This window comes from Lygodium microphyllum, chromosome 27 (genome assembly GCF_053477565.2).
Source record: "Lygodium microphyllum isolate KBCC chromosome 27, Lygodium_microphyllum_v1.1.10, whole genome shotgun sequence".
Classification (NCBI taxonomy): domain Eukaryota; kingdom Viridiplantae; phylum Streptophyta; class Polypodiopsida; order Schizaeales; family Lygodiaceae; genus Lygodium; species Lygodium microphyllum.
This window is the reverse complement of record NC_141161.1, coordinates 61,072,590-61,089,420: the sequence shown is the minus strand read 5'-3', so window position 1 is coordinate 61,089,420 and position 16,831 is coordinate 61,072,590. Positions and strand designations below refer to the sequence as shown.

The 16,831-nt window shown below is 39.6% G+C and overlaps 1 protein-coding gene across 2 annotated transcripts; it reads left to right on the top strand.

Annotated features, from left to right (window-relative positions):
• The first annotated feature begins 399 nt into the window (after nucleotides 1-399).
• LOC148012370 (uncharacterized) lies at nucleotides 400-15,939 on the top strand. Of its 2 annotated transcripts, XR_015689172.1 has the most exons (5): nucleotides 400-1,503; nucleotides 1,614-1,760; nucleotides 2,195-2,275; nucleotides 15,348-15,667; nucleotides 15,764-15,939. XR_015689172.1 is itself a non-coding variant. In XM_087669822.1 (4 exons), exons 1-4 carry the CDS (start codon nucleotides 607-609, stop codon nucleotides 15,558-15,560), a joined length of 1,338 nt encoding a protein of 445 aa, XP_087525948.1. In that variant the 5' UTR covers nucleotides 400-606; the 3' UTR covers nucleotides 15,561-15,939. The 2 variants fall into 2 exon arrangements, 1 of the variants encoding a protein (XP_087525948.1); XM_087669822.1 differs by having other exon boundaries at nucleotides 15,348-15,939.
• The last annotated feature ends 892 nt before the right edge of the window (nucleotides 15,940-16,831 follow it).

Here is a 16,831-nt window from a genome sequence, read left to right as displayed (position 1 = left end):
GAGAGAGAGAGAGAGAGAGAGAGAGAGAGCCTCATAACTCCACAAGGTTGCCATCACTTTTGTAATTATTATGAAAACATTGTTTCAAATTCAAATTTGGAGGCGTAGGACGTGCTTAGCCCCTTAGTCACAACCAAAATTATAAAGAATATAGAAGATATAGATATGGACGACCATATACTTATACATTGTGTATTGTCACATATAAGTTCTCTTTAATGGGAACCCTACATGCTATTCTATAGTGAATGGTTCAGGTACATAATTGCAATTTTTTCTACATACTTATCGATTCTGGAGATATTATGAAGAAATTTGAAATTGCCAACACTAAAAGTCAAAATATACGATAAAGACGCCCTAAACGAGTGTCCAAAGCGTCCAAGGATTCTTTATATTGAAGCCAAATGAATATCTGCAAGAGACGACATGAAGAAGCAGCAGCAGCTTCAAGCCTCCGTGCCACTTGACAAATGGACAACGCGAGTTGAGTTGCGAGGTTTAGACACGTACAATTCTTAGAGCTCTCTCTCTCTCTCTCTCTCCCTCTCCCTCTCTCTCTGTCTGTCTGTCTCTGTGTGTGTGTGTCTGTCTGTCAGCTTCCATATGCCAGCGGCGGGCATGGACGCGCAGTCTCTGGTGACTTCCCGTTCGGCTCAGTACGCACCGCAATGGAGTCTAGCTTCCCTCGTGCCTCACCTGCCTGCTTTCAACAAGAACCGCGCTCTCTCCTTTCAAACCAGACAGGGAAAACTCTTACACATCAGTGCTCGGAACAGTGCTGTTGATAACTCTCCAGCTCGCGGCTCCCTTGATAATTCCAACTCTCAGCTCCGTATTCGCAACAACTCTGACAGCCATGGCTTGGATAGAAACCCTCCCTTGCCCCCAAGCCGAGTTATTATGTTCCCAGTTACGTGGCTCTTCATGCTATTTTACAGAGCTTTGCTTGTAGGCAGCATAGGACTCGCATTTTGTGCTCCTGCGGCCGCCAAACCTGCAATTCCTTTGGAGAAGGTGGTGAACAAGAATGCATCACAGAAGATTGTTGATGAGAAAGCTCGTGAGGCGGTCAAAAATAATGTGCACAAGGTTCTGGAGAAGATTGTGGAGGAGGATGAACCGTCATTATCGCATGATCAAAAGGAAGGGAATGTATCCACTAAAGATTCTGATTCATCGTGTCCTGAAGCATTAGGTGAGGATTTCTGGAAAAGCATTGACTGTTTGGAAGGATCCACTGAAGAGGCATTGAAGGATTTCTTGACGGAACACCCAAGCAATGTAGAGGCTCTAGAGGTTCTCATGCATTTGCTACTAGAGAAAGAGGATATGACTCATGCTTTGAAGGTCCTTGAGAAGCTCGAGCTCTTGGAACCTGAAGAAATGGAGTGGAAGTACATGAGAGCAGAGGTGTATGATGTAGATGGTCAACATGAACTGGCCAGGAAAGGGTTTGAAGACATTTTGAAAGTAGAGCCTTCTTCCATCAGAGCTTTGCAGGTGTAGTTTGCATGTATTTGAATATAATATGATGCTGCCATTTTGGCTTTATGTGCAAGACAATGTCCTGCCTTTATATTGCTAATAGCAATTCTTCATTTATGCTGCAGGGATTACTAGTAATAATGGATGAATCAGGTGAATCACAAGCTGCCTTGGAAATGATAGAAGCGTGTGTGGCCAAAGCACAACAGGAAGATAACATAGAGGATGCTCGAGGGTTAAGAATGCTGATTGGGCAATTTCAAAGTTTGAAGGTCCTTGCTTGTATAGCATCATCGTTTGCTTGTGTGTTAAAAGAATGATATCTCTCTCTCTCTCCCCCCCCCCCCCCCCCAAACTCCCCACAAAGCTGGAAGAAAAATGCAAATTAAACAGCCACCAACTTCTTTCTATTTGGGCTTGGCAAGAAACTTGCAAGCAAATTGCAACTTAATTCTTGAGATGTTAACACAACAGTATTGACTTGTGCTGGCAAGAAACTTACAAATAATTCTTAAGATGCCAACACAATTGTATTAATTTGTGCAGAACAAATTTCCCTATAGTGATTTTCTTGTTAATAGCTTTTTAGATGCTTCACAGTAGTATCATTTTGTTCACAAATTGTTGGACACTTGTGTTATTTTGGATCATAATATTGATATCACTAGTGGCCTATTCGTGTTCTAGCTGACAATATCTTGTGCAGGGTAATTTAGGTGAAGCATTGGAGATCTATCAAAGATTGATAGATGAAGATCCAAAGGATTTTCGCCCTTACTTTTGCCAGGTATTTTGCAGATACAAGCAAATATGGCTTTTCCTACTTTAGCACTGGTTTTTCAATTTCTCTTTCACCTTTTGGCAAAGGCTTTTGATAAGATGAAATGCTTTGAAGCTAGAAGTAAATCTGCACATATGTGAGATGCGACTCTTAGAAGAAGGCTGCACTGCTTTGTATCAACTTCCTAGAAACTGTGTTAAAGAAAGTCTATAGTTGAAACTAACATAGGAAAGGCTTGTTGAGAAGTTTTGTGGGCATTTTCACTATGATAAAATATATAGTTTCTTGTGTTTTTGTTTATATCGCGAAGAGATGTTAGAAAAGGGAACATAAGAAGGCTCTTGCAAAGGTGACTGCATGATCAAGCAAGATTTTGATTCCTCTTCTTGAGATGCCTTTGGTTATGCTATGAACATGTTGCGAAGTTGATCTTGGATAGTGGTGACTCGTAGAAGAATCTTGTGCATGGATTCTCCACTCTCAAACTTAAGGGTTTGAAGTTGACCATAAAGGGTAACAGCCCTACATGAGCTACAGCTTTGCCCGCACCTTTTTAGCTGTCCTATAGGAGGTTACCATTTGTAGAACCTCATTTGTAGATGTAGCAAAGAAGTGGTGCATATGCCATTTCACATGCCCAATATATCAACATATATATGTGGGCAATGCCCAAGTGCATTACATTGTCACTCTAGGCATCTCTCCTTTCCCAATCCTATCTTCAATTCCCAGGTATCTCTCCTTTCCTAGGTGCATTGCATTATCACCCCAAGTATCTCTCCTTTCCCAATTCTTTATTCAATTCCTCACGACTCCCCATCTACTGACGCTAGCAATAAGCTCCATGGTTTTGATTATCATACTTAAAGAGTGCTATCATGAAGACTTGGTTGTACAAAAAGAACTCTAGCTTATCATCTTCGTTTCAACTACCTAACCTCAATGCAAGGGTTGATATTGTTGCAAGAGAGCCTTGTGGATAGTCGTCTCATGTAAGAGAAAGAGAGGAAGATAGAAGGCAATGGTAGTAATTAGGGTTGTGGGCAGTAAGTTGCAATCAATATTAAGATTGTTGCGTTGGGGGGTGGATGAGGCATTTTTGTTTCCAAGGACACAACATTAATTGTTTGTTGATGTGACATTCAATTTAAGTTGGATTGTTTAAAGATGAGGAATAAAAGAGAGAGTTGGCGGAAAAAAGTGTCAGATTGCAAGTTTTCAAAGCTGCTTAAAAGTGGAGTGCATGTGGTTGCAAAGGGACATTGTGGTGGTTCATGGGGTTAACAAATGCATCTTCTTGTTCATGTCTATTTCGAGGATTGGATAGTGAGACGAGTTTGTAAAATTGAAGTGAAGAGTGTTGGTTCATGCTTGGGCTCTTGGAGTCAATATGTGTACAAATTAACTGTAGCAATAAACATTTGAGGATATGCATATCCTCTTAGCTTCTGTTGAGTTGTGCAAAAAGGACATTGTATCTCATAGTTGGTATTAGAGCACATCCTTGTTAATAAGCCATGTGTGTTTTTTATCAAAGAATTTTCAAATTTTTGTTGCATCTCTTTCGTGCTTGGGCTCTCGGAGCCAACATATGTGCGAATCTCCATCAATTGTAGTTATAAAGATTTGAGGATCTCTAGGTTCTTGTCACGGGGAAATGAAATTTTGAGATGCTTTAATCTTGTTGGTAACATTTGATTAAGTTATTAATCAAATGTGCAAGGTTGTTTAGCACATGTGATGCACATGGCAGTTATTTCATGGTACTAGGCCAAGGACGTGAAGATGCAATGGGTGTCAAAGGCAAAAGTTGTGATAAGTTACAGTTGGGTTTTGGTGGTTTGTTGGTGTCAGTTTTGACCTAGGATAGTTGTTTGGCCAATAAGTGTAAGTGGTTACATTAGGGACTAGCATTAAATAATTAATTAGTGCTAGTCTAAGGGTCAATAGAGGTTGGGGACCACTCCAGTTTGCAAATGGCCTAGCCAATTTAATTATGGATGGGCACATTTAATTTTAGGTAGGGTTAGAAGGATTGAAATTAATTTTAGGATTTTTTTAATTTTGAAAATTAATTACATATTTGGATAATTCTAAAAAATGGATTTAGAAGGCTACCGCTTTGCAAAGATGCCCATGCAAATTGAGAAAACGTTTTCGGGGGATTGAGTCTCAGCCATTCAATTAGTTTACAGCCTGGGGGGGGGAGAGAGAGAGAGAGAGAGAGAGAGAGAGAGAGAGAGAGAGAGAGAGAGAGAGAGAGAGTTGCTGGTCTGTTTTTTAATCAAAGAACAGCAATTGGCTGCAGAAGATAGCCATCTAGGGCCCTCAACATGCATGGGATAGTAGGGAGATATCTTCTAGGGGCTGGCAACAACATTGCTAATTAGATGATAGCATTTTGGAGGTGCTTGGTAGTAGGTGATTGCATTAAATGTAGGTTAGAGTAGGCAATAGCCAGATTTTAGGGTTTTCTCATGAAAATCGGATTTCTCTTTCATCTTGGCTTTCTCTCATCTTCTCCAACCCATTCTCAAGAGATTGCAGCATTTCTCAGCTATTTTGAGCAGATCTTAGGGATCTCTGCTGTGAACTCTAAATTTATGTTAAAACTAGGTTTAGCAGCTACCTCGGGATCCTTGCCAATAGAATAAGGCATTGTACATTGAAATTAGTACCTGCAATTTGTTGTATTGTCAGGGATTTAAGATGCCCAGCCATCCATTGTAAATTTGGGGGAGCATTTGGCTAGTTGGGGTCTAGTTAGAGTAAGTCTTGGGTAAAAATCAAGGGGCAAATTGCCCAATTTATCTGTTGATTGTTGGATCAGCAAGGGGCTTTTGGATAAGCCAAGGAGATTGTGGAATCTTGGCTTGTAATACATCCATTGGCAATTGAAGTTAAAGAAATACCAAAAGAGGCACCAGTTTTAGGGTCAACAGGTGTCTATTGTCCAAGATTATTAAGGTAAATTGTGCATTTCAATTTATGTTTATTTGTTGATTGTTGTAATTAAGTGCTTGAATAGGGAATTACCACCCTTTCCAAAAAGGAAGGCTGGTTTCATTGTTCCATCACGGGAGACGATCAGTTCCTTCGAATTGGTAGGCCAAAGGTAGCTAATTGAAGGTGAGAAGTTTTGTTCTAGTGCTGAAATTGTATTCAGCTGAGCGTTACAGCAAGAATGTCTTCAGATAGTGGATGGGATCAAGCAAGGATGATACCTCTCAATTTGAAAATTCACAAAGGGTTGGGGAAAATGCAATGCTCGATCTTGGATAGGCATATATGGACAGCAAGCTGATAATGTTGGTTTAGGCAAAAATGTGGGTTCTCTTTGGTTTATAGAGAGTGATGATCAGCAAGAGGAACAAGAATTTGATGTCCAATTTAAAGATCAACTGAGGACAACAGCTGAAATGTTTATACAATTGGCAAATGATCCTCAGTTCATGCACTTTTTGAACCCCTTAAAAAAGGGTAGCAAAGGCAAGAAGACGAGTTCGTCTTTAAGAGCTTCGGGACAACAAGGTGCAAAATGAAGGAAGAGTCAATACAATAGCACGATGTTCCGAATGTGGGTAGTGAACATAAGCAAATGATGCATATGCAAGGCCATCTTGGTAGTGCCAATCCAATGGGTTTTGGACAACTGGGTATGCATGCAATGATGGGGTAGCTAGGATACTTTGGTGGTCGTGGCACTAATTTCCATGTTATGGTGGGTCAAAGATAGCATACGGGGATGTATGACATTACTACTTATCATATGTAGCAACCAATGCGTGGTGTGCAAGGCCCAATGTATTCGGATATGGTTGGTAATATACATAACCCCATATATAGCAATGTTGGCATGATGCTAGGGCAAAAAGTGAGTTTGGCAATGTATATATGCTGCCCATTGTATTTGGGACTCATGGTATCAACGTTTGTATGCAGTGGATCTCAGATGTATTCAGCATACATCCAAGGTATTGTGATGATATGCCTTATGAAAATTCTAGTGCACCATACTTTTCCTTTGGCACAATGCAGTGCAATCAAGGACGATTGTAGGGATTTCAAGGGGGAGGTTTGTCACGAGGATGTGAAATTTTGAGATGCTTTAATTTTGCAAATAACATTTGATTAAGTTATTAATCAAACGTGCAAGGTTATTTAGCACATGTGATGCACATGATAGTTATTTCATGGTAATAGGCTAAGGATCCTGAGGATGCAGTGGGTGTCAAAGGCAAAAGTTGTGATAAGTTATGCCAACTGGGTTTTGGTGGTAAGTTGGTGCAGTTTGACCCTAGGACAGTTGTTTGGCCAATAAGTGTCAGCATTGACATTAGGCACTAGCATTAAATAAATAATTAGTGCCAATCTAAGGGTCAATAGAGGTTGGGGACTACTCTAGGTTACAAATGGCCTAGCCAATTTCATTATGAATGGGCACATTTAAATTTGGGTAGGGTTACAAGGGCTGAAATTAATTAAATGGCTAGATAATATTGAAAAATGGATTTAGAAGGCTGCCACTTGGTAAAAATGCCCATGCAGACGGGGTTGGGTCTCAGCCATTTAGTGAGTTTATAGCCTGGGGGAGAGAGAGAGGGGGAGCTACTTGTCCATTTTCTGATCAAAGAACAACAATGTTGCAAAAGACAACCTTCTAGGGGCCTTAGTAAGTAGGGGATAGCAGGTAGATATCTTCCAGGGGCTGGTAATATCATCGTTGATTAGGTGACAGCATTTTGGAGGTGCTTGGTAGTAGGTGACTGCATTAAATGTAGGCTAGAGCAGGGAGCAAACAGATTTTAGGGTTTTCTCGCGAAGAAAATCGGATTTATCTCTTATCTTAGCTTTTCTCCAACCCATTCTTAGGAGATCTTAGCATTTTTCAACCATTTTAAGGAGATTTCAACCAAATTGAGTGGACAGTAGAGGGGTCTTTGTTGTAAATCCCAAAATTTCTGCAAAAATTAGGTTCAGCAGCCACCTCAAAACCTGTGCCAATAGGATAATGCATCGTGCATTGAAATCAACATCTACAATTTGTTGTATTGTTAGGGATTTTGAGATTCCTAGCCATCCATTGTAAATTTGGGGTAGCATTTGGCCAATTGGACTCCAAGTAGAGCAAGTCTTGGGTGAAAATCAAGGGGCAAATTGCCCAATTTATTTGTGGATCAATAAAGGGGCTTTCGGATAAGCTAAGGAGATTGTGGAATCTTGGCTTGTAATACATCCATTGGCAATTGAAGTTAAAGAAATACCGAAAGGGGTGTTAGTTTTGGGACCAATAGGTTGTCTATTGTTCAAGATCATTAAATTAAATTGTGCATTTTAATTTATGTTTATTTGTTGATTGTTTAATTAAGTGATTGATTAGGGAACCACCCTTTCCAAGAAGAAAGACCGGCTTTAGTTCTCTCAGCTTCAGTTGAGTTGTGCAAAGAGGACTTTGTATCTTACAAGTGGTATCAGAGCGAACTCTTGAGTGATGACAAGCGAGAAGCGATTGATAACTCTTCATAAAAGTTGGATGACTTCTCTCATTTGATGGTTTCCTAGTTTCAAGGGAGGTCGTCAACGTGTGGAGCAAATGTTGGAGTGATTGGAGGGTCGGAGTTCCTAGATTTAGTAGATAGAGAGTTCAGTATGGCAAGTAGCTAGCAATGAGAGAGCTAGCTCATTCAAGGGTCCCCATTGCCAAGTTTACATGGAGCATCAAAAGGGGCCAAGTGGGATGTGAAGATATGATAGGGTATGTGACAATATACTAGGGTTTGCACAGAGAAAACGGGAGATATATGAACTTTAAAGAAAAGCTCGTGTACGGAATACAAACACAATCATATAACATACATACAAATTAATAAAGAAACACACTTAGGGTTACGGTTAAGACAGAGAGAATGAACTTTGAATAATGAATGAATAAGTAAAATGCTTAATATAGCAAACATACTATGCAAGGTGAAAATTAATCCCCTAACTCCCAAGGACCAAGGTAGAGAGTATGAGCGAAAGAGTATGCCATACTCTGATGGATCTCAAAATGTCACAGGTAGCCTGTGAATGTGTCTGGCAAGAGCAAACGCGAACATGTCCAAAACACAATAACTTAGACAACAACTCAAAAACACAAAAATGATAGAATAGTTGATTTTGATTAATTGGTGTTCTTGTGTTTTGATAGTCCAATCAAACTCAGGTCCCTAATAGGCTAGAAGTTGGAACTTGCTTTTTGAATGATTTTTTATGACATATTTAACTTAGTGGGCCTAGATTGAATGTTTGTACAGGTTGAAAGAACGAGCTAAATCAAAAGCTGGGTAATAGAAGTAAAGTGAAACCAGCCTTCCTCCTCGGATAGGGTGGTAAATCCCTGATTACAACTTAATTACAGCAGCAAACAATAACTGCAAATCTGAAAATACAAATTTACCTACTAATCTTGGACAACGCACACCCGATTGGCCCCAAATTGGCGCCTCTTTCGGTATTTCTTTAGCTTTATTGAAAAAAAAGTTGACTTACAATGGGATTCTCCAATCCCTTTCGGTATTTCAAATCCCCTTGCTGTCCAAAGTGACCAGCAAGACTTCAGTCTATTTTGCCCCTTGATTCGGGCACTCAATTGGTCTTCACCTACTTCATAGACGATGGAAATGCCCCAAATTCAATGGCTGGCTAATGGGGTTTCAAGACTTCAGTCTATTTTGCCCCTTGATTCGGGCACTCAATTGGTCTTCACCTACTTTATAGACGATGGAAATGCCCCAAATTCAATGGCTGGCTAATGGGGTTTCAAGAGCTTTTGTTTCCAAGCGGGCTTTAGAAATGTAAGGTTGCCCAAGAATGATAGGGTAACTACAAGAGTCTTGAACAAAAAAGTGAAAATTGTCTTTTATGGCTGCAATAGTTATCTGCACATTAGGACATGTAGCATATAACTCTCCAAAAGAGTTGTTTGCAGCTCTCATTCGCTAACCTGGATCAACATCTATGGGCCATCTGCTACTTTCATAGAGACTCCTAGCCATGATGTTTATCTTCGAGCCATGGTCTAAGAGTGTAATACATGGTGTTTCTTTTTCTCCAATTTTGACGACTGTCTCCGTTATTGCTCTTGTCCAATGGGGCGGGCCTCTTCCTCCTCATGCATGTGCTGTAGATGGCATTCTTTTTGAGAGGTAAGCTGCCCAATTGGTTTGGACCAGTCGATCATTACATTTTCAGCTTTTACTGCATTAAATTTTGCATTCATGCTTTCTTTATCTTCAGCTTCAATTGTTGTAATTAATTCTTTAACTGCTTCAAGATGAATTCCTCGTGAAGTCAGCTTCTCTTCATCTTGCACAAAAACTCGAAGAACTTGCAAAAAAGCATGCATTGTTTCTTCAGCTTTATCACCAACATTTTGTCTTTTCCTTTTTATTATATTAATAATTATATCATGGAATTCACGTTTGGCAATTCTAAGAATTTCGCCTAAGGTGAATTCAATTTTGCTTCCTAGAATTTGTTCTTCTAAGACTCGTTTGAGATCAATTGCAGATTCTATGTCCGACTGTAATTTGTAGCCTGGTTGCTTGCCTTTCTTCTTTCCTTCGGTCTTCTTTATTTGTGGTGCATATTCCATCTCTTGATTTGGAGTTATATTTTTGGCAAGCTTTGGTTGTTCAGGCGCTCTTCTGGTTACCCGTTTCGAAGGGCCAGAAGAGGAAGACCTTGGTTCATCTTCTCTTATTCTCTTTTCTTCAATCAAGACTTCTTTTTGATTGATGTTAGCCAAATGTGCAAAGGCGGAAAAAGAATTTACTGGTTCTTTCCAACCAGTTATTCCTCGAATGTACTGACTGGCGTTAGCCAAATCTTCTTTGGTTGCTTTACCGCGTTCCATTTGATCTAGTGCTTGCATCCGTACTTTAGATTGCACATTAGCTTTACATGCTTTCAAATTTGATTTAGTTGGTTCAATTTGCAGCCCATAGGTAGCTGCATTAATTGTTGCGTAGGGATTCTTTACAACTAAATCTTCTAATCTTTTCTTCATTCCACCATTGCCAAAATTTAGCTCCAGTGGAAGACCAATTTCAATTGCATGAAATTTTTCGTCTTTCCAAAAGACGAGCTTCTGTGCTTCAGTCTCATGGAAGGCAGAACACTCCCTCTTGTCATATTGTTGGCTGTCACACTAAATACAATGCCTCTTAAAGCCCTCTCTCATGGGTCTTTGAGTTGATGATCGTCCTCGTTCTTCAACTTTGATATTCAGCTTCTTCACCTTGGAATTAATTTCTGTAAGATTCAGATGAAGGTCACGAATGCTTTTAATGAGTTTATCCATGACATCATTTTTAGAAGGAACAGAAGAAGAAAAAGTTGGTTGACTAGTCAAAGGAATAGGGGATTTTGGAGGTGGAACAAGCTCCATCAATGGAGTTGAAGTTGAAGTAGAGCCTAATCTTAGTCGCATCCGCTCTCTTCGAGCAATCATGTTAACTGCATCAGTAACATTTGTCCATGCAGTCTTGACTCCTGATTCGGAGGTAGCATCTTTTAAGCGATCAGCAAGATTCTCTTGCAGAATGGGATCTGCAGCCTTAAGGAATAATTCAATCTTCTGACCTTCCATACTTTGTTGGTCTTTAGCATCAAGTTGTCCAAATTTACTTTCAAACTCATGGTATAAAGCTATTGCAGCTAAACCTTTGTTTGGTTTCTCAACCCAATCAGTGAAACTTTTCTTCGTCATTAGGCCAGAGTCTTCTAAGAAGAATTCTTCGCGTAGGGCTTTTTTGAATGCAGCCCAATCCGCATCTTGCTGAAAAAGACCATGGATTTTTTCTTGAAGACCATGCTTGGCTAGTCTGGCAAAATAGCGATTTCATGCATGTTGCGGTACACCAAAGAAGAGCATTTTCGCAACATACAAGCGAATAAAAATAGAGACATTTTGACCATTAAATTGTTTTAATTCCCGCCCAACTTCCTTTAGGGCCTTGATAGCTGTGGAATCAATCTTCTCTTCGTCTTGCCTTTGTTATTGTTGTTGTAACATTTGGATTTGTTGTTGCTGAGTCTGTTGTAGTATGCGCACCAATTGTTGTAGAGTATCTCCTGAAGAATCCCCATCTTGGAGTTCTCTTACAGCGACCTTCATGTTGGGTTCACCAATGTCGCAGTGCATAGGGTTGAAGGTCACCACAGGGGTTTGGCAAGAAAATTGGGCAAGATAGATGCATATGTGTCTTTAAGAGATAAGTAGATTACAGTGAATGTTTGAAGGTTCAAGAGGTACTTCACGGTCAATCACAGGGGTTTGAGAGAGAAGAATGTATGGGGGTTCAAGAGCTTAGACTCCGGAGATGGTAGAGATAAGAGAAGGGTTGAAGGTTTCAAGCCAAGTTCTTGAAGATGTTGATAGAGCTTCCAACTGCATGTTCTTAGCAAAGATCACAAGAGTATAGTTTCAAATCAAGTTTGTTTTCTTGACTGTAAGAGCAATCACAAATTATAAAATCAAGTACAATATGCTATCATGTATCATAAACAACTATGCATCCCATCATTCATACATGATGCCATAGCATGAATCGACTTTGCATGATTACATTCAATGTAGTCTGTTAGGGACAAAGCTTACGAGTCAATTACAAGGCTTGTAGGGCAAATAGACTTGCTTCAAGAGAGCTTCAAATTGAGTTTCTAATAAGGATAAGTTACCACAACCAAGAAATAAGAGAAAAAGCTCCTCTTAATTCAACTCAAAGCATCAATGAATGATCTACAAACATTGCCTTGCCATAGGGGCACATAATACTTGCATATTTTGACAAGATGTTTTCTGTAGAGTAAGAAGTGAATTAAAAGAACAATGTTGTAGCTAATTCTTTGAATATGGTTGAAGATATCAGCCCCAAATTAGTCCAAATATCTTCCGAAATTCACCTTTGATGATAGCATAAACTTCCCCTAACACGGTGTCGGTGCGTTTGGTGTTGAGAGTCCACCACGAGGGTAAGAGACAACAGGGTGAAGGTAGATTCAGGGAGAGGAGTAGACCGAAGAGAAGGGGTTCGAAGAAATTGAAGACGTAGAAGAACACTCCCAAAAAGAAATAGAAAATGAAGAAGAATACTAACAGACATAAAGCTTGTCAGATTCTTTTAGCATTATGAGAAGATATAACTCTAATAGACAAAAATGCATATAAAATAATACCTTCCTCTATGTTGCTTAGATCGCCAATCTGATGTTTCTATTGGCTCCGAAAGGGGGGTAAAATACCAACACACCTGGCCAGAATTTTGCTAGATCACTCCATCTCCCACTTTGGAGTGTTGTTCACTGCCTGAAAACAACGATCGTGCGTCGTGCGATTTCGCCAATCTCTCTTTTTACATAAAATCCTCTCAAATTAGTTGAAAGCTACATGCTTTCTTTTACATGTTATCATAATCTAGAAATTGTCTACAGTTTTATGGATTTTTATAAGAGATAATATCTAAAATATAAAAAATGGGCTAAAACTTGTCCAAAAATCTAATATTTTTGAACCATAGATACTAACACTAATGTATAAAATGGCATTGGCTCTCTAAATCTATAAGGAAGTCGCACTCTAGAGTTTTTCACACGATGTGTGCCTAGCAGTACGACAACGCAATGTTGTGTTGACTATGATGCCCTATGGAAGTTCCAGTGTAGTACTTTGCTTTTGATGCATTTGGCAGTGTGATCGAGGACGATTGCAAGGATTTCAAGGGGGAGGGTTGTCATGAGGACATGTATTTTTGAAACCTCACTTAACATGTGGATTAATCTTAATCACATGATTAAGTAAATGATGCATATGTGAGGTGCAATTGGGATTAAAGTAAATTTACGAGCGTGGGATCTGAAGAAATCACGGGATGTCAAAGGCAAAAGTTGCTTTAAGTTATGCCGCACAGGTACTTGGTAGTATCCGTTGCCAGTTGTTGGCCTAGGTCATTCATTTGGCCATAAGTGTCACTTGGTGATACTAGAGAAGTGGCGTTTAATGGTACCTAATATCAATTTGATGGTCAAAGATGTCATAGAGACACTCGAGAATGGAAGTTGCCAGGTCAATTTAATTATTGGCCAGTTATATTATTTTTTAGGACACCGAAATAATTATTAGATTAATTTTCAATATTTAAAGGTTGAAAATTAATATTTAATTATGAAAAATACTGGAAAAATCATTTGGGAAGGTTGCCACTTGTGAAAAATGCCCATGCAATACTGAAAAACGTCTTTAGAGACTGGGAAGAGGCATTTTTATAAATTCAGCTTGCAAGAGAGAGGGAGGGGAGACTGCTGGTTTGATTTGCAGCCATTGGAGGACCTTCTAAGGTAGCCAGGGGCAAAAGAAGATCAATCAAAACAGCAGGAGATAGCATCTACAAGGTGTTGAGGTAGGACAACAATAGTAAATGACTGATTTTCTTTAGTTCTTTGTATCTACATGCTGTTGTGGCAGGGCAGCAGCTGCACTTGACTGATTTTCAGTCATTCTTCGCGACAAAACTCTGAATTTTCTTCCTCTACAGCTTTCCTTGTCATCTCCCAGCCATTTCACAACCTTGCTCCGAAGATCTCAGCATTTGGACCCTTGGAGGCTGAGAAATTGTAAATTTCTTTGCTGTAAACCCTACGTTACAGCAAAAGCTAGGGTTTAGCAGTAGCCTTGGAAAGCGTGCCAGAAATTGAAAGCTCCAAGACTTGGATTCAACAAGGTTGAAGGTGAATTTCAGGTGAATTTTGGTGGAGGACTAGCCAGCCATTGAATTTGGGGCATTTCCATCGTCTATGAAGTGGGTGAAGGCCAATTGAGTGCCCGAATCAAGGGGCAAAATAGATTGAAGACTTGCTTGTCACTTTTGGACAGCAAGGGGAGTTGAAATACCAAAAGGGATTGGCAAAATTCTATTGTAAGTCAACTTTTTCTTCAATAAAGCTAAAGAAATACCGAAAGGGGCGCAAATATTGGGGCCAATTGGGTGTGCATTGTCCAAGATCGGTAGGTAAATTTGTATTTTCAGATTTGCATTTATTGTTTGCTGCTGTAATTAAGTTGTAATCAGGGATTTACCACCCTATCCGAGGAGAAAGGCTGGTTGCAATGATAGTGTTAGATTGATGACAACAGCTCCAGATGATGATATTAGCAACAAACATAGGGTTCTGAGTGCAGGCAATAGCCCCAGGGTATTAGGTGATAGGTCCTAGATGCAGGTGACAGCTCCAAGATGTAGACGACATCTCACAGGTGGAGATGAAGATTGGAATTAGGTTCCAGATGATAGCATATAGCAAGGGGAAGGTTTGATTGTGATGTTCTTTGCGAACGGGATGTGGAGAGCAGAGATACGGCTCTTGAAAACCTGCAAAAGTGAGATTGAGGGAGAGTGGTGGGTTGCATGCCTATTTAGAGAAAATTTGGGGCACCCAAATTAGGGTTTGGCATGTGGGACATAGTAACTCTCTAGGATTGTGTGTCTTTTTTAAAATAAGGTTTCTTTGTTAATCAAGTGTGTTTTAGGGCTGTTTGAGTCAGACTAATGCATTTTTAGCTCAATAATCAAGAGTGTGCAAAACTGCATATTGGTTGGTGTGTTTGTTGTTGGCAGCCATTTCCCTTGCATTCCTCAGCATTGCTGCTTAAAGTATGAGGATGATTATTTCCACTTTCTATTTTGTTTTCCCTTTTTTAGTTGTATATTTTGAAGACTTTTATCCTACATGTATCTGCATATAGGCAGTATATCTCACACACCATATGAAGGGAATGAGGAGAATTTTTTCTTTTGGTGGCATGGGAGATGGGAAAACTTTGGATTAAAATGTTGCTGCCTTTCATTTCAATTCCTAACTTAACATAGACTTGTGAAATTGAAACTTGCAGAATCAGTGCATGCTTCATATGTGGGGATTGCTTACTATTAAGCAGTTCTCTTCCTATCCAACAAGTTTGTTTTGCTGATTGTCTTCATCTAATAGTTTGTATTTCATTCTGCTTTTACTTACCTTGCCACACCCTTATTTTTGGCAGGGGATAGTGTATAGCTCTCTAGGGGATAAAGTTAAAGCTGAACAACAATTCAAAATGTACAAAAAATTGTGTCCGAAAGATTTTCCAGGCAAAGAGTTCGCAGATGAGCTTATATCAAGAGCAAAGAAAGGGGAGAAACTATACCATCTTGGGAACCCTGACTCAGGAAATGCTAAAGAAGGTGATGAAACAGAGACTAGCGAACAATCTTAAATTGTTGGTGCAAGTTTGTTATGGAAGGCGGAGCAGAGACTAATGAGCAATCAGTGCTTCAAGTTTGATTCTTCAACTATGAGCTTAGAACATTCCGAATGCAAGAGGCAAGGATTCTCAGAATGATGTCCCTTTTTCATTCCGTGATTGTCTCATTGTAATTATGCTTTTCCAGTGCTGACATGTCAATGCTGGCATTTCAGCAAAGCACATTTACGTCTGTATCCTGGGTCCATGATGTTTCTTTGCCAACTGTATCATGTCCGTCAATCAGCTTTGGCAGTGAGTCATTGCAAGGTGCTGTGACTAATGTACAGTGATGGGGCAATGAGTTCCGTTTCATGTAGTGAATAAGACATCAAGGTATTGTTGGTCTTCAGTTATGCCTTCTGAGTCAATGCAACAGAGGGCATCTTCTTGGCATCTTGCAGGATGGATCAAATTAAAATCCTTATTTTGCTGATTCACTTTGAAAGACAAGATACATTAATGTCCCTTTCAGGTAAGGTTAAAACTAACACAGCCCTTACCAACTGGAAACCGAGTATTTGTTTTGTAGTGATAATTCAACTAAAATTGCAGAGAGCTACATGAAACCTTACCTTCTAGTGTGATCCACTATGGATGCTACTTTGTGAATCTGGGAGTACAAGTTGCTTCCTGATTCGGGACTTCATGGTCTCTTGAGATGCATTATGAAGATGCTATTTGTTGCATCCTATATATACAGTTTTGACATGTAGGGGCTTAACTTGGTTTCATTTGTGCAAGCGTGTCTGTGCATGCATGTGTGCAAATGCCTCCACCCAGTGCAGTTCGTACATTACATTAATCACAAGTTACTTTAACTTGATTACTCCGAGATTTGCCTCCAGTTATATCTTTCCTGATCTTTGAACTTCATTAAGTATTGATGTCAAATCTTTACTGTGAAGATGCTAAATCTCTGAAGAAACTTACGTGCAAATCCATGCATTCCAGGGGATTTGTTTTTCTTCATTTTGAATACTGCACTTTTGACTTGATCCTTTTTGAAAGGCCAATACATTATCCATGCTTCTCAACTGATATTGTGCAAGGTACTACAATTGAAGATCCTCACATATGTGCTGGTATAGATGGCGCAAGCGGGCTTAGACTGCATGCATTATTTGCACTTAATAAGGGTGCCATCACTTTCCCACATATGTGCATCAACATTACATTTTAGAATAGAAAAACTTTAGATCTAAATCTACTCCACACTTAATTTCCTGCAAGTAGACTATTGT